Consider the following 21,399-nt stretch of genomic DNA (forward strand, 5'->3'; position numbering starts at 1 on the left):
ACCGTCTATATATACCACCGTGGCACAGGCACCGGGGAAGTCACAGATCAGAGGAGCCGGCAGCCGACAGCACACCCGCAGGTAGGAAATCCGCTTTAATTTTCCATCCTGGGGGGGACTTGGCTGGGGATTTTTTTGCCTGAGGATTATTTGTCCGGCTTCAATTCACCAAGAGATATTCCCCTCTCTGCTAAGGGTTAAATGAAATATCTTCCCAGAGGGAGAAATCCATCCCCTCTATCCCACAAGAGGAAAAGTTTCAGCTTCACCATCTAGCCCCAAAATCAACCGGAGTGGAGCCGGAGGGATGCAACAAGAGTCGGCATGGGCCACTTGCCCGAAGCTAGGGGGAAGCCCACGGGGTGATGGTGGGTTCCTCTGGGATGAGCAGGATTTTTTACAGGATTTTTTTGGGGAGCTGCCGTGCCACGACATTCCCCATTCAATATCTTTGCCCCTTTTTTTTCTAGCCAGGACTTCACTGGGGCCACCGCGGGATGCTCCGGGAGATGCCCAGCTTGTGAGCAATCCCTTTTTTCCTCCTGAAAAAGCACAGAAAAGAGGAAAATGGTTTATTTGTTGCTTTGATTTTTTTTTTAATCTCCCTCAAAAAAGCAGGAATGAATGGCTGAGACATGGGGACGCAGGGAGAAATGTTCTTCCTGAGCTTTTTTACCTCTAAACAGCTTTTCTCAGCCTCTTGAGCCCACATCTGTGTTTATAGTCACGCCGCGGCATCTAATTTTGGCCAATTATGGCCAATTACCTGATTGAGGGGCTTCGAAAAAAGAAAATGCTTATTTTTCTGGCGTGCGCTGGGCATCTGTAGCCAACCCTCCCCCCGGCTCCAAATCTCACTGGTTCTCCCTAAAAACCCCCCAAAACCTGCCTGCACAAAGCCAAGTGGCATCGCCAGGGTTTGGGGGAGCTGGGGAAGTATTTTAGCCGGTGCCAGTGGGGGACACTGTTGGACAGTATTGTGCTTTTTCAGCTGGAAAAAGCTTTGACTCCTTCAATGCTGGGTCCCAGCGGGGCTGGATCCTGCCCCATCACATCTCTCTTGCCCTCTGGGTCAGGCCTTGTCTTTGGGCAGTGTGGGAATTAGCACGGAAAACATGAATTTGGGATGGTTTCGCTCCAGGAGTGGGAAGCGAGGAGCTCTTAAATGTGCTCCTCACGTGGCGGGACTGATCCTGACCTGGGAAAGCGAGAGCTTCGCTGTGTTTAAACCCTTGCAAAGGTGTTTGGGGAAGGATGTCGATCCTATCGCTTGGATAATCCCTACTGTTAGTATCTCCCATGGGAAAAGGGGCTGCACAATCCCTGGGGAGAGGCAGGAAGCAGCTCCCCAGCACTGCCCGTAAGCTCCTACCCCAAATCGCATCAAATCAAGCGAATAAAACCCATCTTAGCAAGCACCTGCTTCCCCTTCCACCTCTTCTCCTTGGGTTATTCACGTTCCACATCCTTCCCACTGCCCCCCACATCAGCCCTTTCATGTGGCTGTGTCTCCCACATCATCCCACCCGGAGCAATAAATAAAACCTCTTGTCCTGATGGATAACCAGACCTTGCTGTTATCTGAACTGCAGGCTGCATTTCTAAATAAACCATCTTTTTTTCCCAAAAAATATTAATAAGGGTAATTCCACTGGATTGAAAACTCCAGAGGATGCACCCTGGGGGCAGCCTGTAGCAGTGGGGGGGTCCCAAAGCTGTTTTGCGAGATGAAGTGGCTATATCCTGACACCCCCTCCCGGGATGGGTAGGTTTAGTTTTCAGGGAGGAAGAGGAAGGTTCATGCCCAGGATCAGTGTCAGTGACCGAAGAGCTATGGGGGTGGCTGTGGTATGACACTGGGGCTGTCACAGCCTGTGCCAGGGTTGATAGCATCCCCAGATATGAGGGCAGTGGGACCGGGTGGTGAATCCCTTAGGAAATAGGGCCCAGGTTTGGTTTTCCCAGAGAAAAAATGGAGCAAAATACAGAGAAAGGGAAATAATGGGGGGAGATGAGGAAAAAATGGGGGGAAATGAGGAAAAAATGGGGGGAAATGGGGAAAAGGGGAAAAAATGGGGAAAATAGGAAGAAAAGGCATCCCTTTTTTTCACATGGGTCTGTGGATGTAAAACTCAGGAAGGGGCTTCATGCCATCAACACCCCACAACACTGCAACCCCCCTCACCCCAAAAACCCAAGGGCAGAACCAAGAAAAAACCCACCACACTCGGTCCTTCCCTTTTAACGGGCTAGTTGAATTTGGGAGGGACACACCGATGTACAAAAGAGGGATTGTTTCCCTCTTTCCCACCCCTGCCCTGGCCAGTGATGCTGGCAGGGTACCGCATCCCACCCGCTCGATAGCATCTTTCAATTAACCGGGAAGAAAAGCCGAGCCGTAATCTCAGAGCCTCCTCCGCAGCCAGATGTGACCTGCTTAGCCCAGGACATTGGACTTGATGTCTCTTGGGGACATGGGCACAGGGCTGGGGGGTGAGTTGCAGCCCCCTTCCTGGCTCTACCAAACCCCATTTTGGGCTTGAGTGATTTTTTGGGGGGGCTTGCCCTCTCCTGGGAGCTTTCTGCCAAGCTCTGACTCACACCGCCAGCCAGTTTTAATGAGACTCAATGAAGATTAAGCCTCAATTCCTGCTCTTATCAGCTTCCCCTTGTACCGTCCAGTAAATGACAATCAGGAGCTGCGAGGCTCTGTGTCACCGCCTGGCTGGCAGGGATGAAAGGTGACCATGATGCTGGTTGGAGACCCCAGCAGGTGCTCTGCCTCCATTGCAAAGAGCGGGGTTGTCCCTCTCGCCTTGTCAGGGTGGGAAACGAACGGGAACCCCCTGTCCAAGTGCTAAACTCCCCCCATAAGCAGCCTGAAACCCCCCCCACTGGAGCAGCACAGTGGTTGCTAAGCCACTGTCACCGAGGTCTTCCTCACTTCTGAGCATCCCAGTATGGGGGTTTCTGGGTGCTGCTCCAGTGTGGTGGGACCTCAGTGCCACCAAGTGTAGCACCAACCTTCACCTCCCCATCCTGCTCCTCTCCATCACCTCCATCTCCTGCCCTTGCTGGCTTATAAACCTAGTGCCATGCAGCACCAGGACCCGATCCCAAGGACTGTGGGGTTGTCAGATCCCTTTTCCCAGAGGCATAAGGGCGAGGTGGGGGGGCAGGAGGACCAACCTACCTGCTTGCAGATGGCCATGGGAATGCATTGGGCTAAATCTCTAGGAACTGGGAGGGAAGCACACAACCTTGGTCATGTCTCTAAATCGCCACCTGTCAGTGATATCGGCAAAGCCAGACAGGACACATGGGGCTTCTTTGGGAATTGGCTTTGCTGATCCACACTGGGTGGGCTCAAACCCCAGCAATCCCTGCTGGCAGCAATGGCTTAACCCTCCAGAGATAGGTGTGGCACTAACCCCAGAAACAACCAGGAGGGGAAATTGGAGCGGGACATCCTCACCCAGCTCCAGTGATGCTGGGATAAGGAGCGCCCTGTTCAGGGAACAGCCAGGGACGTGCTTCCCCAACACGTCCACCTGCTAAAATAAGCCCTGTACGGGACTTGTGCCATGAGATAGGCTGGAAAAAATCAAGCTGGGGCACACCGGATCTGTTTTTGAGAACGAGGAGGCAGCCGGGCTCCTTTCCTGAAAGGATAATTTTGTCAGGGAGACTGGGAACACGCGTGTCTGTGTTGGGGTGAGGGAGGACGGGCTGAGAACAGGCACTTTTCGGTGCAGGTGCAGGGCTCAGTGGTGCTGGTGCTGCCCTGGCTTGATGGGTTTTCCCTCTCCCGCACTGCAGCCGGTGCCGGTGCCGCCATGAGGGCTGTGCTCTGGGACCTGCTGCTGCTCTGCCTCTTCGCCCGGGCACGGGGCGACTGCCGGGGGGACTGCCTGCGCTGCGACCGCCACCTCTACCGGGACAGCTTCGACGTCCTCGTAAGTCCCTCTGCCTGCTGGTTTGTCCCCTTCCATGGGCAGCACCCACAGGGGTAGCAGCCCCTGTACCCTGCTGCACTGGGTGGGCACCTTCCTCTCTGTGCTGGGTTGGGGTTTGGGGTCTGGGGAGGCTTTGGCTGCTGGTCAGTGCCAAACCTCGAGGGGAAGTTGCCATATGCCATCATTGTCCTTCCTCCTTGGGCACCCCCCAGGGACACCATCCAGAAAGGTGTAGACCCCAAATCAGCTTCTGGGAGTGATGGGGACAAGGCTGTGATGGCTCAAGGAGGGTCCCAAGAGGGTTGCCAAGACCCTGAGCATCCCCAGCTTTCCTGCCCCATGGCTTGCAACATCACTCTCCCCACTGTACACCAACCCTTGACCCCCGCCAACCATCACCCCCTCCTCCAAGAAGCCACCAAAATCCCCCTCTGAGCCCCATCAGGATGGGACTGGCTTTGCAGATGGCTGGTGAAGCAGAGTGTTTTGGGGGGCCGGGCATCAAGCACCCCGCAGACCCTCTCACCGTCTTGATTTGCCTGCAACACTGGATGGAAAGAGCTATTAAAGAGCATTTTTGTTTGGTTTTTTATTTCAGCCCCTAATCCTTTCTTTTGCCCCCTGCTGAGCTGTGGCTGTGCCCTAGCCAGCAGCGTTTCTTTCCCTCCCGCTGCCCCTCCACTCCTGTGGGATCATCCATTGCTTCCTCCCTGCCTGCTCACCAGTTTATAAGCAATGATAAATCATGGCAGGTTGAGACGTCCACCCAAAAGGAGCTGGCAGATCAGGAAGCCCCCAGGGCTGGCAAATATCCCTGAAAAATCAGGAGGGACCAGAGAGTTCCAGGGCTCTGTGGAGATGGTGGAGCCACTCCAGTGCCACCTCGTTGCTGGCAAAGCCTACTGCATTCCCATGTCACTGCTACCAAGTTTTGGGGGGTGATTGCCCTGGTTTTGCACCAAAATGTTGTTTTGCAGTCTGAAGGCACCAGTGTCTCTGCAGCCCCCGCCTTCCTGCCTGGTCCTGCTTCTGGAGCTGCATTTTGCTCTGTTTTCCCTGGCCAGCAAGATGGAGAGATGGGAATGTTGGTGGTTCATGGGTCCATGCAAGGTTGTACCTCAAAGCAGGAGTGGTTTGAACCAGAAGCAGAGGAACCGGGGGTCTTTCGAGGCTCAGTTTGAGCTGGAAGAAGCATCGTGGTGGGATTTGATACAATCGTCCACCATTTCCAAAGCAATAGCCAAGGAAGTCCCATCAGTGATGTGGCTGATCCATCCTTCAGAGGTAGAAATAGGAGATCCCCCTGAAGTTGCAGGCATGTCTGCACCAGCATCACAGCTGCCAGGGCAGAACAGGGACAGCTGGTGGAGCTAGTCTTCAAGATATGGATGAATCACCTACGTCCTGGTACCCCAGAGTCATCTAGGGACGGTGTAAACCCATGGTGGCACCACTAATGCCAACTGAAGATTGGAAGGAGCATCCCCAGGTAGTTTCATCTCTGGACACGGAGGAGCACTGGCTGGTGTTTGCTGAGGATTCCCAAAACTCTGTGAGCTGGCCTGGTGGCAAAAGCCATTTCCATGTGAATGAAGACCACAACACAATGGCCAAGGACCCTGGGATGTTTATGGTGCTGCTTTTTGGATGGGTGACAGGACCACTGATGGTCCTCAGCCTGATGCCTGAGGTAATTCCTCTTGAAGCCTATCAGCTGGTGCTCATCAGAGCTGTTACCTGAGTGTGATCCATCACCTCTCATCTCCAACGTGGGGCACTGCCAGGGCACTGCCCAGCAGCCGTAGACCTTGCCAAAGCCTTGGAGATCCCAGGACAGGATCTTGGCTCAGCAAAGCATACACTTGGTGTGTCCACAAGGACCCTTATCACCACCTCACTTTAGGACAACTGTTTTTCTTTTGCCTGTCTGAAGAGCCTGGCTGCCCTCAGGAGTGGAAATAACCAATTGCTGCAGAGCCACGTGCTTGAGCTGCAGCCCTGAGACACTGCACTGGGACTTGTAGCACCCCCCGCTTGCCAAAGCTAATGAACCCATGGTGAGGAGAGTCTTTGCAAAGGTTCTGGTGTTGGTGATGGTCTGCAGCAATAAGACACAGTGATGTGCTTCAGCATGGGCTCCCCCAGTTGGTATTAAGCTCACCATGAAGCTAATACTAGGATTGAGACACTTCAACAGGAGGGAGGACAACCCTTCCCTTCCAGGCCCTCCAGCCCTGGTTTCTTTGGGTATTTTTTAGTTTGGTTCTTCTACGTTCTTCTCCTGGATGGTTTCCCCTGGGTGCTGGGTTTAGTGGTACCAGCCCACCCGGGGCTATCATGCCACAGTGGCGTTGGGTCTGTGGCCTGCCTTGGTGGATGAGGCCTCTTAGAAAGGGATAAGACACGAACATGGAGGAAGCCAAAGAGCATCTTTTGATGAGGCTGCTCTTGATGGCCTTTGAAGGGATGTGGTGATTGGGGTGGGTTTCTGAGGGCTGGGAGGGGGCAGATGTCACATGTGTCTTTGAGGAAGATATGGAGGAAGATCTGGGAAGCTACAGGCTGGTCAGCTTCACCTCAGCCCTTGAGGAGGTGGTGGAGCACATCATCCTGCAAAGCATTTCTGAATGTATGAAAGACAAGGAGGTCATCAGGAGTAGCCAGCAAGGATTTATGAAGGATTTATTTACAACCAAGCTGACAGCTTTTTGCAGTGAGACAACCAGCTTGTCTTGGCTTTCATCAGACTTTGGCATTGTCTCCCATGACATCCTCATAGGCAAGCTGCTGAAGCAGAAGATAGATAAACAGGCAGTGAGGTGGACTGAAACATGGAGGACCTTGACATCTTCGTTAATGACTGAGATGATGTGGCAGATGCACCCTCAGCAATTAGCAGATGATGCAGAGCTGGGAGGTGCAAATGGTAGACCACAGGGTCATGCTGCCATCCAGAGGCACCTTGCCAGGCTGGACAAGTGGGCTAATAGGAACCTCATGAAATTCAACAGGGAGAAGAGCAAAGTCCTGTCCCTGAGCAATGCCAGAAGTCCCTTCCCACCTCTGCCATCCCATCGCTGAGTGATTTTCTGGCCTTGTGCCCAGCTAAAGGTCCAGCAGTGTGGAGCGTGGGGTGGTGGAATGGGAGCATGAATATCAACAGAGAAGTATGGAGCATATCCAGGAAGCAGCAGAGCATCTGGAGAGGAATGGTGAGCAGCTGCCATGGCTCCCCAGCATCTCCACCGCCACCATCTCTGGGAGCCCAGGAGAAGGATTTAGAAGGCCACTGCATGAGGCCAGGCAAGGGCTGATGAGCTGCTGGCACCTTTCGATGGGTGTCTTCCAACACATTGCATCACTGGACAGGCTGGAATTGGGGGGAGGCCAGAGCACCTAGCATTGGGGTACACCACTGCCCAGTGCCCCATAGTTCTGGGAGGACCAAACCTCATCTGACACCCATCCCCATGTCTCCTGTGCAGGTCTGCATCCTGGAGTGCGAAGGCGAAGCTGTGCCACGGGCCACCTGGGAGCTGTGTGCCGCTGCCGCTGGCCACCCTGCCCCGCGGCCCCGCGAACTCCAGGACGCTGGCGATCCCTGGCATGATGCGGTGGCAGCAGTGCCGGTGAGCCCGCTGCAGGTAAGCGAGCTGCTGCGGCGCCAGGAGGCCGAAGATGAAGGTGTCGAAACGGCGCCGGGAGCCTTCCTGCAGCCACCGGAGGACATTTCCCAACGACTCAGCAGTTTCCCACGGGGGATACGTGGCTCGTGGCCGGCACCGACGGCCAGGGGGGTGCAGAAGCGGTACGGGGGCTTCATCGGGGTCCGCAAGTCGGCGAGGAAGTGGAACAACCAGAAGAGGTTTAGCGAGTTCCTGAAGCAGTACCTGGGCATGTCGCCCCGCTCCAGTGAGTACGACATTGCCGGCGGCATCAGCGAGCACAACGAGATCTAACGGAGACCCGCGCCGCCCGGCTAGGTCCGCCATGGCCAAAAAAGTCAACCCTCTACCCCCCTCCTCCACATGTCCATGGGTGCAAATTAAAAAGGGAGCCAAACAAAATTAATTTGTAAATGGCAAAATAGAGACCAGGGAGGGATGCTGAGGGCGGCTGTCGGCATCTCGGCATCCGGAGGGTGCGCGGGGAAAGGTCCTTTGCTGTCAGCTTCCCCCCCGGCTGGGGAGGATGGGCAGAAGGGTGTTGTCCTCCACACCAAGTAGGTTTGAAGGGTGGTTCAGCGCCCCCCCTCCAAAGCATGTACAAATCCCCTAAACCAAATTAAGATTTATTTTAATTGAAAAATTAAAATAAATTTTAAAAATGAAAAATTAAAAGAACTTTTAAAAATTCAAAACTAAAACAAATTTTTAAAACGTGAACAAATAAATCATTTTTTAAAGAAAAAAGTGAAATTGTTTTTTTAAAATGGAAAAATAAAATAAAATCTAAATATAAAAAATCAAAATAAATTTCAAAAAGTGAAAAATTAAAATAATTTTAAAAACACAGTTAAATTTAAAAAAATAAATATTTTAAAATAAAAAGTAAACTAAATTTAAAAAATCTGGAAAATTAAAATAAATCTGAAAAATGAAAAAAATTTTGGATTTTTTAATAAATTATTTAAATGGTTTAAATTAAAAAAATAAATATGAAATTAAAATAAATATAAATTAAAATAATAAATTCATATAAATTAAAATAAAGTGGAACCTCTTCCATTTAGACACTAAATAATCCTCCCCAAACGCTCCAGCTCCACGTTCCCAAACTGAGCAGTGGGTTGACCCTCTGCCCCTGGGAGCAGCATGTTCTCCCATCCCTCTCGGGGTGCTCACAGCCCCCTGCCCCTCCAGCTGCCGAGACCACCCATCCCCATCCCCACCCCCCAAATTGTGAATTTGGGAGAATTTTATTTTTTCCCCCTTTTTTTATTTCTTTTTCCTTTTTTCCCCTCCCCTGGGTGGCATCTCCCTAAATTAGGGGATGCACCCTTACTCCGCAGCCCCTGGGGAGCCCCTGCTCCCTCCACGCGGCTCAGCTCCTTTTTTTTCCCTTTTTTCTTTCCCCATTATTTTTCCTTTTTTTTTTTTTTTCCTCCCCCTTTTTTTTTTCCCTTTCCTTTCTCTATTTTTTTTATTTTTTATAGCGTTCCGGCACCGCATCCCAGCACCTTCCGCCAGGCACAGGCAAAACTAACCCTGCTCCTGTCCACCCCAGCAGCCTCCATCCTCCCTCTGACGGACCCCAAAGCGCTTCAGGCTCGCACGCGGGCAGAAAAATCACTTTGCTCTTCACTCACTAAAGCCAGATTTAAGCCGGGACCCAACGAATTTCGGCCTCCACCGGTGACGGGAGTGAGATGCCGCGGGGAGGGCGGGAGAAGAGCATGGGGGAACGGGCGGGAATTTGAGCAAAATAAGGAAAAAAGGTGAATTTTGCAAAAAAAAAAATATCTGGATTTTGGGGTTTTTTTTGGTTTTCTTTTTGCGTTGGCCACTGTCAAAAAGCCATGCTGGATCCAGTGAAAACCATCCCATCCCACACTCCTGGTGCCTTCCCAGCAGTGCTGGCATTCCCTGGTTGGGGCTTTCTGCTTCCCACAGGATTTCTTCCCAACTTTTTGGATGGGGAATGCCAAGGGGTCACGTCCCATTGGGCTCCATCCCCGCACGCCCAACCTGATGGCCACCACAGCAGTGACCAGCTCCAACCCCTGCACCCAGAAACCACCTGGAAATGTCTCATTTGTTTTTCATTTTTCCCCTTTTTAATTTCCCCCCATTTTTTAAAGTGTTTTCCTTGCTTTTTAATGCCTCTGGGGTTGACTTCTTTGCTCAGCACCACCAACCGTGCGCGCATCCTCCTCGTGTCCTCCCCTTGGCATGCATAGTGTCCCAGTCCCCGCGCCAGGACGCGGTTTTTCCGTGTCGCTCCCAGGAGAATCGTGGGAGCTGATCGGTTCTCCTGCCTAATTTGCTCCCCCCCTAAAACAAACTAAGACAATAAAAGCATATCCCGGGAGCGACTTCACCCGGGTCTCACCCGCAGCGCTGCCCTTCACTGTTTGTACAAAACAAATAGAATATAATAATCCCTATGGAAAAGGAAAAAAAAAAAAATGGAAAAAAAAAGTAATCCCAAGATCTTGTTCTTTTTAATTGTTTCATACAAAGATTTCTCCATTAAACTTGTACATAGCAAAAGGATTAATAAATTAGTTTACTGTTTCTACGATATTATTGCGACTGGCGACCGTCAATGCCTGTGGAGCAGGTCCCTGCTGTGCCCCCCCCCCCCTCCCAGCCATGGGGGATGTTGGATCACCCTGCTCTGCTGCATCACCCTGCTCTGCTGCGGAATAATTTAGGTTTAGAGGGGAAAAAAAAAGGGAGATTTTGGTACGTTTGTGTTATTTGCGGAACAGGATGGTGGAATCGGCACTTAGAGGGTGGTGGTGTCACACACACGCCCCTTAACCAAAAATGGGATGGATTGGGGAGTTATTGGGAGTGATTTTAGGGTTTTAGAAAGGGAATTCCTGCCTGGCTCCATCCCACCCACAACCCTTTTCCATAGGGATAATGAGGGCACCAGCACCCAGAGCCCCCAGCATCCCTGGCCCAACTGGAAATCAGACAGGTTCTGCTCTCAGAAGCCCCCAGATGTGGAGAGAGGAGCGACATCGCCACAGTCCCCAGCCCCTTCCTCTCTCTACTTTATTTCCCCTTTTCCCGTTCCTCTTTCACCTCCACACGCATTAAAAAACCCCGATAAAATCAAGTTATCAAAGGGGTTTTGCATCAAAAAGCAACTTAGCTCAACGTCGGGAGGCCCCAAGACTCCGCTGAGCCCCCCCTGCGCATAAACCACACGGGTCTAGCACATATCGGGTTCAAAACTTGCTGGATTTGGTCTATTTGGGGGAAAAAGCACAACAAAAGAAGGATGCGCAGCACCTGCTGCCGCAGGAGGAGCGGGCAGACACTGCTATCTAGTGGTGCCACGAAGGCTTGTGCCACAAGAATTCTCCGGCTGAGGCTGAGCAGCCGTGGTAGTGCTGCCACCGCCGTATGGGGGGGACACGGGAGCACCCCCGGACACTGGGAGTGACACTGGGGCTGCAAAGACAAGGCAGAGCCAGCGAGGCATCAGGCAACTTTTCTTTTTATTTCTTATAAAATATATTTCATATTGCTGCTGTAAAAATTACATTTCACATTCTTATTTTTTTAACTTTTTTTTCCCCTCTTTTCTCTTTTGTGGGGTTTTTTTTTGGGGTTGTTTTTTTTTTTTTTTACAATAAAAATAATACTCGGAAGACAGCTAAAAAAGCTCCAAGACGACAGAAAATTCACTCGACCCAGCATCGTCCCCGCTTGGCCGGTGGCACGGCCACAAGGCCAAGTTCCCCTGTGACAGCACCCTGCAGTCCCCACTGATGGCAGCGGTCACAACGTGGTGTCACCCTGCACTGAACACACTCACTTTGCCAGTCGGGGTCCAGCTACCCCCACCAGCCATGTGTCCTGGCAGAGAAGGGGGAGCAGCCTCTAATTAGTGCCCAATTAAGAGGTTCCTATGTACATACATATACATGCGCTGGGAGACGGTCACAGGGATGAGGGAAAACTCTCCACACGGGATTTATGTGTCACGGCTGGGGCTGAAGAGGAGTTTTCTTGAGACCAGCGAGACTCAAGTGTCGGGAGGAAAAGTCCAACAGTTGGGAGGTGGCTGGAAGCGAGTTAAAAAATAAAAGGAAAGGGAAATAATAAAGAGGAAAAAATATTTATAAAAATATCTATCCAATGCTAACCATCCCGGTGGAAGCCTGCTGTCATTTCTGCAAAAATACGAGAAGGTTTTTCTGCTTTAAAGTGTAAAAATTCCAAAATACTCCCAAACCAGAAGGAAAAAAAACTAAAATCAACCCACCCTGCACCAGTTTCTCCATTAAAAATAAAAACCCAACTGAAAAGCGCCATGAGCATTAGGGACAACCCTGCTCAGCTCTGTCCGTACCGCAGCAGCCCTCGGAAAAGCAGCTGTACCTGCACCCCTGATAGAACGGCACCAAGCTGAACTGCTCCGATGCCAGGTCAGCACCGCTGCTGGGCAGTAAGTGCTGTGTGCGGCGGGAAGAGGTGGTGCTGCACCCTGATGGCTTGGTTTCATGATTCCCAGAGTGACTGAGCTGGGAGCAGCGGGAGCTGAGCCATGCTTGGCCAGTGCCACCAGAGATCTGGCTCTGTCCCATCTCATTTGGGGTGGAAAGGGCATAAAAAGCAAGGAATAGAATCTCCAGTCCTGTCTGGTCTCTGTGTTGTGGAGGCAAAGGTGGCCTGAGGAATGCACAAATCCACCTTTTTTTCTTTTCTTCCGCTGCTTCAAGTCCAATTTTTAAAAATATTTGAAAAATAGTAACACAGCGAGGCGCTGCGTGCACTTCCCAAAGCACCGGCTCGCTTCTCCAGAGCCACCGGCATCACCAAAACCCTGTGCCCCAACATTCCAGCGCCCTTCCTGAAAGGCTCGGCACACATGCTGACAGAAGTGGGAATGGCTTTTCCTGACATTTCACTCCTAACACTGCACTCCAGCAGGAATGGGAGCCTGAACAAGCGGCCAAAGGAGCCAAACCGCTTCTCTTCCTGGGATTTGAGCCAGTGTGCCCAGATACACCCAGGGATGAAACCCCGCGGGGTCACTCCCTGCCTGGGGTGTTTCCCTCTGGCTTTCCAGTGGCCAAATTTTGCATTGGCCAGTTGGATACCAGAGAGATCAGGCTGCAGGATAATACACTGTTTACATGTACAGAAGTAGAAACGAACACAAACTACCCAAACACATTGACAAGCACCAGGAATACGTATAAATGGATCTCAACCCGCCTCGCCTGCCCACCTGATCCCTACAGCAGCAGGGTTCATGGCGATCTGGGAGCAATACCAGACTCTCTCAGCCACTTGATTTGCTTCTATAAGAAAAGCTGGGTTGTGGCGCAGTCCTTAAAACCACCCCCGGCTCAAGCTGAGTGCGGGGACCGCTCTCGGCTCGATGGCTGCAGGTTATAGACTGTGATTATCAAAAACGCAGCAAAAAAGTACTACAAATGCAAAGAGCTGCCTGCCCCAGCGAGGGGAGAAAATCAGCGGCAGGGAATCTGGCTCCGGGGCCACATGCATCCTAGTCTGACACCAAGCACAATGCCCTGCCAGTGCTGCTGGTGGAGCAGAGACAGCAGAGACAGTAACAGGAAAGCACCAGCAATTTCAACTGGGTAAATATAGATTTTAAAGGATGGAAGTCAGAAAACTGACTGCCACCAGGCTCGATGGGATTCAAAAACCAATATTGAAGTATTTGGCCTTCCCAGGCCTCCCAGCTGCCTTTACTGGTGGAATCATTAATTTACAAAAGAGTAAAATTGCTCAGCCTCATTTTGAAAGACACCGCGAGCACCACAACCTGGTTTTGTCATGGAGCTAAGCAGACTTACAAAGCCTAAAATGTAGGTTTTGCCTTAAAAATTCTCATAGTTTTCCCGATTAAAGTGTTTTGGATGTTTCCCCCCTCCCAAGACATCTCCAAAAACGACACGGTGGAACTGACTGGAGGCATGTGCAGGCTCAAGCCACCGGTGTGATGTGACCTGAGCAAAGACTACATGCACAGGGGGAGAGAACCCTCCAACCCTGTCCCGAGAACGGCTCCCGCCTGGTTTGCAGCAACCCAATGGCATTTTCTTTCTTAAAGCTAGAATTGTTACAGACCCCCTCCCTTAAAGGGTACAAGGGATTTGCACTTTCATAGGTAGTCAAAGGACATGGGAAGCTGCCTTGACGCCTCACCCCAGCCATGCTGTGGCAGTTTGGGAGATTTTAGGGCTGATCTGGGAAATGCAAGAAGCTCTTTGGTCCCCAAATCACCTACAATCTCCTGTGAACCCTGAGGAACCAGCTTCCTTCCCTCCCAGCCCCAGCTTTTACCGTACAAAGGGAGATATTCTCCAGGTTTAAAAAAAAAGAAAGAAGTTGGAAAAGGTTTTTTAAAAACAGAGCAAACCCAGCAGATGTACAATATACAGGAGGAGGAATTTACACGCAGCTCTGGAGGCATCTTCTGGGGTTGCAGGAGGTACCTCCAAGGTCCCTGGTTGCAGCAGTGAGGGACTCCGGTGCTCCCGGGTAGGAGCAGGGGAGGGACGCGGCACGGCAGTGCTGCGCTCAGTCCAGAAAGCGCTGGCAGGCTTTTTTCCACCGGCAGGCTGTGCACCACTGGTCCCGGTGCTCGATGCCATAAACCTTACGGCACTTTTTGGCTTCACCGCGGACTTTCCTGTAAAAGGGGGAAAACAAGAAATGACATTTATCGACTTGTTGCAGAACTTGGGTCATGCATCAAAGGGGTAAGGCCCTGGAACAGCAGCTGAGCATCGCTCCAGTACACCTTAGCAGAGCTGCATGAGAAGATCCCTTTGCTGATGGGCTCCACCTCTGCTCCCCTGTGGCCAGAGGGACCCTCACCTGGTGCCGATGGACACCCTGGGTGGTGAGGCGACGATCAGGTGGGACTTGAGCATTGGCGTCGGTGGCTGGGGTTCACTGAAGCTGAGTGACCGGCTCCGCACCTGTGGGAAATCAGGTGTTGAAGGGCATGCAGGATGATGCAGTCCCCCTGCTGTGCAGCCCCTGGGTGCTGCAACAGGGCAGTGGGAGACATGTCCCCGGTCCCCAAATCTGGATGCTTTAAGTAGGGAGCAATAAAGCAAAGACAAGGTCCCCCTTCAGCTCCCAGCCCAACCTTGCCGCCCGAAAGGATGAAAGGGAAACACATGCAGGACTCACCGGTGACAGGGACGGAAGGGTTGAGGTGGCAGTGGCCCAGCTGATGCTGGTGAAGATGTGGGGGGACACTGGAATTTGGATTGAGGGCAATGCCTGTGGGGGAAAAGAGGGATCAGCATTTGCCTCAGGGGCCCCCACTTCCTGTGTGTGGCCCACAGGCATTCATCTCCCTGCAAAGACCAGCCTACAGCACCCACAAACTGCAAGCCCTGGGGCAGGATGGAAAGCCCCATGCAAGCTCCCCTCCAGTGCTGGATCCTGCTAACATGGGGCACATCATATCCTTTCCCCGGGACAGGAATGGATATACCTGCAGCTTATGGATCTATATACCCTGTCCCTGCACTAGCTGGCAGCTCCAGAAAAGCACTCTGCTCTCAAGAAGCCCCTGCGACGAGGACCACTGGCCCACAGTGCCCACAGGGCCACCACTCCAGGTGCCCAGATTTCCTGTGCCTCACAGCTTGTGCCCTCTGCAACAAGCGTGCAGCAGAGACATGCATGATCCGGCGCGGCTGCATTCCAGTGCCGGTTATCTGCCGGCAGAAGGGCGTGTTGCATACCAGCACGGGGTAACTGCACGGGAACAGAGGCCAGCAGCTTCACCCCAGCCAAGGAGCTGTGGCAGGAGCACATAAACCACTCAACCAGGCGTTAATGAAGCTGGTTACTCAAGGGCTGAAGGACAGCCAGGCAGGGGATAGTGTTACACTGGCACCAAAGCCCCTCCAATGTGGGAGTGGCAATGAAATGTCCCTGCTGCAGCAGGGACTTGCAGCAAAACCAGGATCACAACCTGCCCTTTGCCGAGATTTCAGGAGATGACCCATCCCCAGGAGATGCCACCAGCTCACCTGGTAGGCGTGATCCGCCTGGATGTGCCAGAAGGAGCTGGGGGCAGACTGGCTTAGGGCACTGCTGGCCAGGGCGGGCTCCAGCACTGGCTGCTCCACCAGCAGCGCCTCTGGCTTCGCCAGGGCTTGCTGGATGATGATGGGGGCAGATGTGGATATAGGGCTGGTGGTGGCAGCCACCTCTGGTGCTGGCTCTTCCTTCACCTGCACTTCAGTGTAGTAGAAATCCTCCTCTCGCTTCCGCTGGTCGGAGTCTGCGCTGTCCCTGCCGGGAGGAAAGGGGAACATCAGTGAAAAGGCAGCCCTGCTTCCATCAAGGTGAGTGGCCCCTGACTTCGCAGGGGAAGAGCGATCTTGTCTTCCCAGCTCCACTCTCAGACTCCAAAGCAACACATCAGCTGTGATCAGCAACAGCCACTGCCTCTGCAGCAGCACTTCACGTTTCCAAGGAAGATCAATACGTCTTCCCGGGCCTTTAAAAAAAACTGGCATATTGACCAGGCACCACTGAGAATCCCCTGCTCATTTCTAATCAAGTTCACTTAGCACAGCTGCAGATGACGCCCTGCGCTTCACCCAGCAGGAAACAGCCCTGAAGTCCTGTTGATTATTTTCCCAGCATGTTTATCCAGCCGGCACTGGATGGCAGTCCAGCGCTGCCCACTGCATCACAGCCCTTCTATCCTGGCACTTCCCAGTGTTCATGTTTGCAAGGCAGGAGAGAAAAAACCCCACACTGGAGAACATAGACAAAAGCATGAGAAAACTGAGGTTGCAGTGCGAAGTGCCACAGGCCCACAGTAGCAAAGCACAGCAAAGTGACCCCCACACCCTCGCCACCTCGTATTTTGGGGGAATTCAGAGATCAGGACAAAGCAAAACAAAATGCCAAAGGGGCAGCCACCACCGCAATGGCATGTGGGTGCCCATGCCAGACACAACGGCCGCAGGAGGCACAGCTTTCTGGCCAGCATCCCTTGTGAAACCCAGTGGGGCTGGCGCCTGTCTGCATGTGCCCAGAGCTCACAAGTGATCCAAACTATCCCAGTAAAAAATGCACACCCAAGCTGGGCAATCCCAAAGCCCAAATGGGGCTCCTGCACCTCCCAGAGAGCCCTGGGCTCCCTGAAGGTGGAGACACATACAAAAGTGGTTCTTGCAACATGGCTGAGAACTGCCAAACTCAGTGCAGAGAGGCCAGTATATCTGACACTGGGAATATTTGCTGCAGGAATTACGGATTACAACATCAGCAGGACACAAGGCTTCGGTGATCAGGGAGGGATTAAGAAGGTGAAATCTTTGTCTTACCCAAGGTGCTGGGTCTTGACGTGCCGCTTGATGCCGACAATGGAGCGCAGGACCTTGCCACAGCTTGGCCAGAGGCACTTGTACATCACCTTCACCGAGTTCTGGTGGAGAGATAGCCTATGTCGCTCCCTGCCCGGTAGCAGCACCCCCTCTAACAGGATGCCGGCTCAGCTCGAGCCACCCTACCGGTGTTGGGACACCCTGCCACGGCAGCAGTACCTTTCTCTTGCGTGGAGCAGGTTCATCGAGGAGAAAGGGGTCAGAGTCGGTCTCAAAGCCATCATCCACCTGGGGAGAGCTCATGCTCTCGCTGGAGTACTTGGGGCTTCCAGCAGGGTAGGGAGGTGAAGGGGTGGAGATATCGCTGCCCCCACTCCAGTGCCCACTGGTCGTGCTGCTGCCGCTGTCTGAGACATCGCCACTCTCCTTCCATGGATCACACACTGCCCGTGAGGCTGCAGGGAGGGGACACATGTGCCATCGTCACCTCAGGGCCAACCAACCCCCCGCCCCAGGCCAGAGACCAGCCCTGAGACTGGATCACTCACAACAACAGTTCACCTAAATCAATTTATTTTGTTAAAACCTGGCAAGGTGAAGCCTTCGCACCTTTGCTCAGTGTCAGCTCCCAATTATTAGTTGTTTATCCCTTGCTTCCCCTCCCCATGCTCCTTGGCATCAGTGCAATCCTGCAGGCACAGCCAGCACACAGCGAGCAGCCAGCACCAGGGCACGCACATTTCCCACAGCTCCAAACAGCTATTTTTATCCCTCCGGCTGCATTTGACCCCTTGGGAATGAAACTGCCTCTAAAAAAAGGAGCGACCGGGCGGTGCTCCCCAGTCTGGGACTCCTGCACGGGGCTCCCTGGCCCCCCAGGACGGCTGCGAAGAGCAGGGTAACCCACACCACGCTGCCAGGGGCATCACAGCTCGCTCAGCCCCAACTGGTGCTGACACCTGTGGGCTCTGCTGTGACCCTGGTGCTGCTCCCCGGCCACCTCCAGCCCAGCAGCATCCCTGTGCCGGCAACTCTTCAACAACAGGAACAAAAAAAATGAATGCAGCCGGCAAGAGCCCCAGCAGTGAGATCCAAAGGGCTCAGCACATTTTTCCACGTCTCCTTTTCTTTCAGATGTTTTTTCTTTTTTATATATGTGTATTTTTAAAAGCATACTCACGGGGGATGCCGCTCTCGCCGGCGGGAGGGCTCTGCACCACAGGGCTGCAGGAGAGGCTCGTCAGCACCATGGCTGCCACCATCTCATCCATTTCCACAGCAGCATCAGCTTTCCTGCACCAAGAGGGGAGAGATGCGACACATGCAGAGGAAAAGGCAGAGAAACAGTCCAGGTATGACCCACAGGGCACCCATAGGGCAACACAACCTGCAGTAGCAGCACAGGTTCACTCCCACCGCCTCCCTCCATAGACGGACTCATTTTCAAGTCACTGGGAAGGATGTTTTCTTCCCATTTGGAGGAAAAAAAAATTTAAAATCCCCTTAATCCTAAATTTAACCATGCTCTGGATAATCCCATGGTGGGAAGGCAGATATATCCCCAGCATCACCACTCGCTCTGTTGGCATAAAACCAAGCATGAGCGCTGCCACAGTCGCCCAGAGCCCCTCTCCCACCTAAGTGAAATCCCACCAGCCAAAGGCACGAACCTCTTGGGCACATCGATGTTGCTGGACACGGATCTCTGCAGCAGCTCAGCAGGGGTGGGACCACCAGCTGCAGGCAGGGTAGGGGGCTGGAGCGCGGCCGGCGGCACATCCTGCACCCTCCAGCACGCCTGCAAGCCCTGCTCTGGCATCAGCACCTTCATCTTGTCGCTCAGCGTGTTGTGCTGTTCCACAAAGCCGGTGCACTCCTGCCCATTGTAGGTGATGAGGACCTGAAAATGACATGAGGGGCGGTTTGTTGGTGCCACCCGTTGCCCTGCTGCTGCTGGGGGATGTCCTGCCATAGCACAAGCAAGCCTTTGCCAGCTGCCTGCTGCCCCTCCTCCTCCTTCTCCAGCAGAAGGGGTCACAGAAGGCTTCAGGGTGAAGCCAGAGCCTGTCATGAAAAGCTTGGACTTCAGACTGCTCTCACAGGAAACCAAAGGGCTGGCCAGGGTTCATCCCAACCCCACCACCAAGAGATCTGCTCTTCCCAGACACAAGGTCCCTGACTCTGGCAATCCCAAGTTGAGGGATTTCCTGAGCCAGTATCAGCCACCTCTGAGTGTCAACACTCTGGGTGGACTTTTCTCCAATGAATTTGTTTGCTTTGGCTATGTTCTCATGCCATCCTACTGCAAGGAGTCCCTCAATTATTACATGCCCCGGCAAAGTACGTAGATTAAAAGCCATAGAGGGCAGGGGAACAGAGGTTTCCTGGCTGAAGTGATCCTGAATGCACACCTTGGATCCTCCAGTTCCAACTCCTCAGACACAGGAAGGACATGTGCAAACCTCACCTCGCGTCCCTCTTCAGAGTCCCAAACTCCTCCTGATGGGCAGCTTCCCACCACTACCACCCATGAACCTATTTCTGTTAGTGGAAATGTACCTGGCTGAAAGACACTACATGTGTCTCTGGCTATTCATAGGAACACGAACATCTCTTTATGGAAGTACCATGGGTGTTGTACCAAGGAGCCAACACGGGATGGACACACACCCCCATACCCTGACTGGGGAGGAGCACGCGAGACGATCTCAGGTGGGACCTCCAGCAGAAGTACCAGGGTGGAAAAAGCCACCTGCAGTGGGACCAGGGTTACAGTGATCAGCGCAAAGATCAAGACACAGAAGACCCTGACCCTGCTTTCTGAGAACAAGGAGCAAGACTTCTCCATGAACCACACACAGCACAAGGAGCCAACATCTCCTTCAGCTTTACAGCCACTGGCACAGGTACCCCATTGCTATTTTTATGCCGTTCGCAGCAGCAAAGCAAGCAAACAAAATCCTCACAGCAGAGCACGTAGGAGAGAACAGCTCTCACTGTCCTGTGGTTAATGAACACGGGGCATGAGGAGCCAGAAAACCAAACAGGGACCTTTATTTACAATCCATTTCATGAGCTCTGCCCAGAAAAGGTTTTACAGTTCTGCAGGTAGCAGCCAAGAAACAGGCTCTATGTCAGCAGCTCATGGCTCTCCTCAAAAACTGCTGCTTGGCCAGGGATTAGCAGGAACTGTTCTGGTGGGATCAAGAATGAGTGCTGCTTCCTGTCCCAGGCAGCACCCTGGCCAAGGCACGGCCCTCAAGAGCCCAGGGCACAAGCAGTGTTGAGATCCAGCAGGACTACATGTTCTTTCTGGATGAGCCATCGCACCTCAGTCTTACCTAAGCTTCTTCACCACAGACATCCCACACCATCAACCCTCAACCCTGCAGCAAAAGGGGGGGCTCCTTGCCGCTTCACTTCAGATGTAAACATGGGTTATGGGGAGATAGAACACATTCACAAAAGAGAAATCCCCTCGGAGTCACTAAACATATAGAAACCATCTCTCTTTGCCTCAGACATTTGGAAAATGCTGAGGGAAGCATGAGGTCTTATCACCTTCTTCTCTGGAGACCCACTTTTGCCTAGGATTGGAGACATCTCCGGGAGGAGGTGGGTTTGGACCATACCAGCTCAACCAGAGATCCACCAGGTGTGGCTAGGGACACGAGCACTAACGCCAACATCCATTAATGACTCTCAGTAACGGCAGATCCCCACTGCACTGTGCATCTGGAGAGCCCCAAGAATTCTCTCCCCCACCAGAGCACATCCCACCAGCCAAGGACACCGAGAGCCTCCTTACGTACTTGCTGCCCAGCGCAGAGCTGCTGGCAGCTGGGGCTGGGGAGCCTGGGTGTCTGGCTGCAATCCTCCGCCAACAGTGCACAGGATCCATCCTCTTGAGGTGCCGCACAGGCGGACACCCGGCCAAGGTCGGTCTGCAAGCCAGGGATCTGGGTGGCCACCAGCACCCCATCGGCCAAGGCACCAGGGGTGGAGACGCGGGTGCCTAGCAGGGAGCGCTTCCCCAGACGCCTGGACAGCACGCTCGCCATCTCGGACACCCTGTGGAAGAGAAAGGCATAGGGATGTTAGGTGTACGACCTGGTGTACGACCATGAAGCTCAACCAGTGTCTTCCCACCACCACCACCCCAGGAGCCGAGAAAGCAGCTCTCTGCTGCTCCAGCATTCCCATGTGCCGAGACCCCTTGGGGACACAGGGACAGCAGCATGCCTGAACACCTCACCCCACACCCTCAACTCTTGTCTTTACAGTCATTTCTAAACTCCTCTGGAGAAAAAAAAAAAAGGACGAACCAGCTCCAAGGAAACCCCACGGACATAGTCAGGACAGCCCCTTGAGCCAACACTGGCACACACTCCGGAGGCCATCGCAGCTATACCCTTCCACCAC

At 52.9% G+C, this 21,399-nt stretch overlaps 2 protein-coding genes across 7 annotated transcripts in view; one reads left to right on the forward strand and one right to left on the reverse strand.

The window, feature by feature from the left end:
* PNOC (prepronociceptin) lies at positions 1-12,907 on the forward strand. 2 transcript variants are annotated; one of them, XM_030491027.1, is made up of 4 exons: positions 1-81; positions 3,820-3,956; positions 7,442-7,939; positions 9,112-12,907. In XM_030491027.1, the coding sequence occupies exons 2-3, from the start codon at positions 3,837-3,839 to the stop codon at positions 7,913-7,915; spliced, it is 594 nt and encodes a 197-aa protein (XP_030346887.1). In that variant the 5' UTR covers positions 1-81; positions 3,820-3,836; the 3' UTR covers positions 7,916-7,939; positions 9,112-12,907. The 2 variants fall into 2 exon arrangements, with proteins under 2 accessions (XP_030346887.1, XP_030346886.1); XM_030491026.1 differs by having other exon boundaries at positions 7,442-7,868.
* The window catches only part of ZNF395 (zinc finger protein 395), an 18,049-nt gene continuing 6,750 nt past the window's right edge, over positions 10,101-21,399 (reverse strand). For all 5 annotated transcript variants that reach the window (XM_030491023.1, XM_030491025.1, XM_030491021.1 and 2 more), the window contains 9 exons: positions 20,790-21,048; positions 18,648-18,877; positions 18,158-18,270; positions 17,197-17,432; positions 16,978-17,078; positions 15,667-15,931; positions 14,813-14,905; positions 14,492-14,595; positions 10,101-14,303 (listed from right to left, as the gene is read on the reverse strand). In XM_030491023.1, the coding sequence (XP_030346883.1) occupies positions 14,192-14,303; positions 14,492-14,595; positions 14,813-14,905; positions 15,667-15,931; positions 16,978-17,078; positions 17,197-17,432; positions 18,158-18,270; positions 18,648-18,877; positions 20,790-21,038 (1,503 nt within the window). In that variant the 5' untranslated portion in view covers positions 21,039-21,048 and the 3' untranslated portion in view covers positions 10,101-14,191. The remainder of the gene's footprint in view (positions 14,304-14,491; positions 14,596-14,812; positions 14,906-15,666; positions 15,932-16,977; positions 17,079-17,196; positions 17,433-18,157; positions 18,271-18,647; positions 18,878-20,789; positions 21,049-21,399) is intronic.

The sequence above is a fragment of the Strigops habroptila genome, chromosome 6 (genome assembly GCF_004027225.2).
Source record: "Strigops habroptila isolate Jane chromosome 6, bStrHab1.2.pri, whole genome shotgun sequence".
NCBI lineage: Eukaryota > Metazoa > Chordata > Aves > Psittaciformes > Psittacidae > Strigops > Strigops habroptila.

Excerpts from the sequence above, each read along its gene's own strand:
- PNOC (XM_030491026.1), top strand. The coding sequence starts at position 3,837 with ATGAGGGCTGTGCTCTGGGACCTGCTGCTGCTCTGCCTCTTCGCCCGG. Across the intron at positions 3,957-7,441 it reads GGGACAGCTTCGACGTCCTC|GTCTGCATCCTGGAGTGCGA; the intron begins GTAAGTCCCTCT and ends TCTCCTGTGCAG. Across the intron at positions 7,869-9,111 it reads GGGCATGTCGCCCCGCTCCA|CGTTCCGGCACCGCATCCCA; the intron begins GTGAGTACGACA and ends TATTTTTTATAG.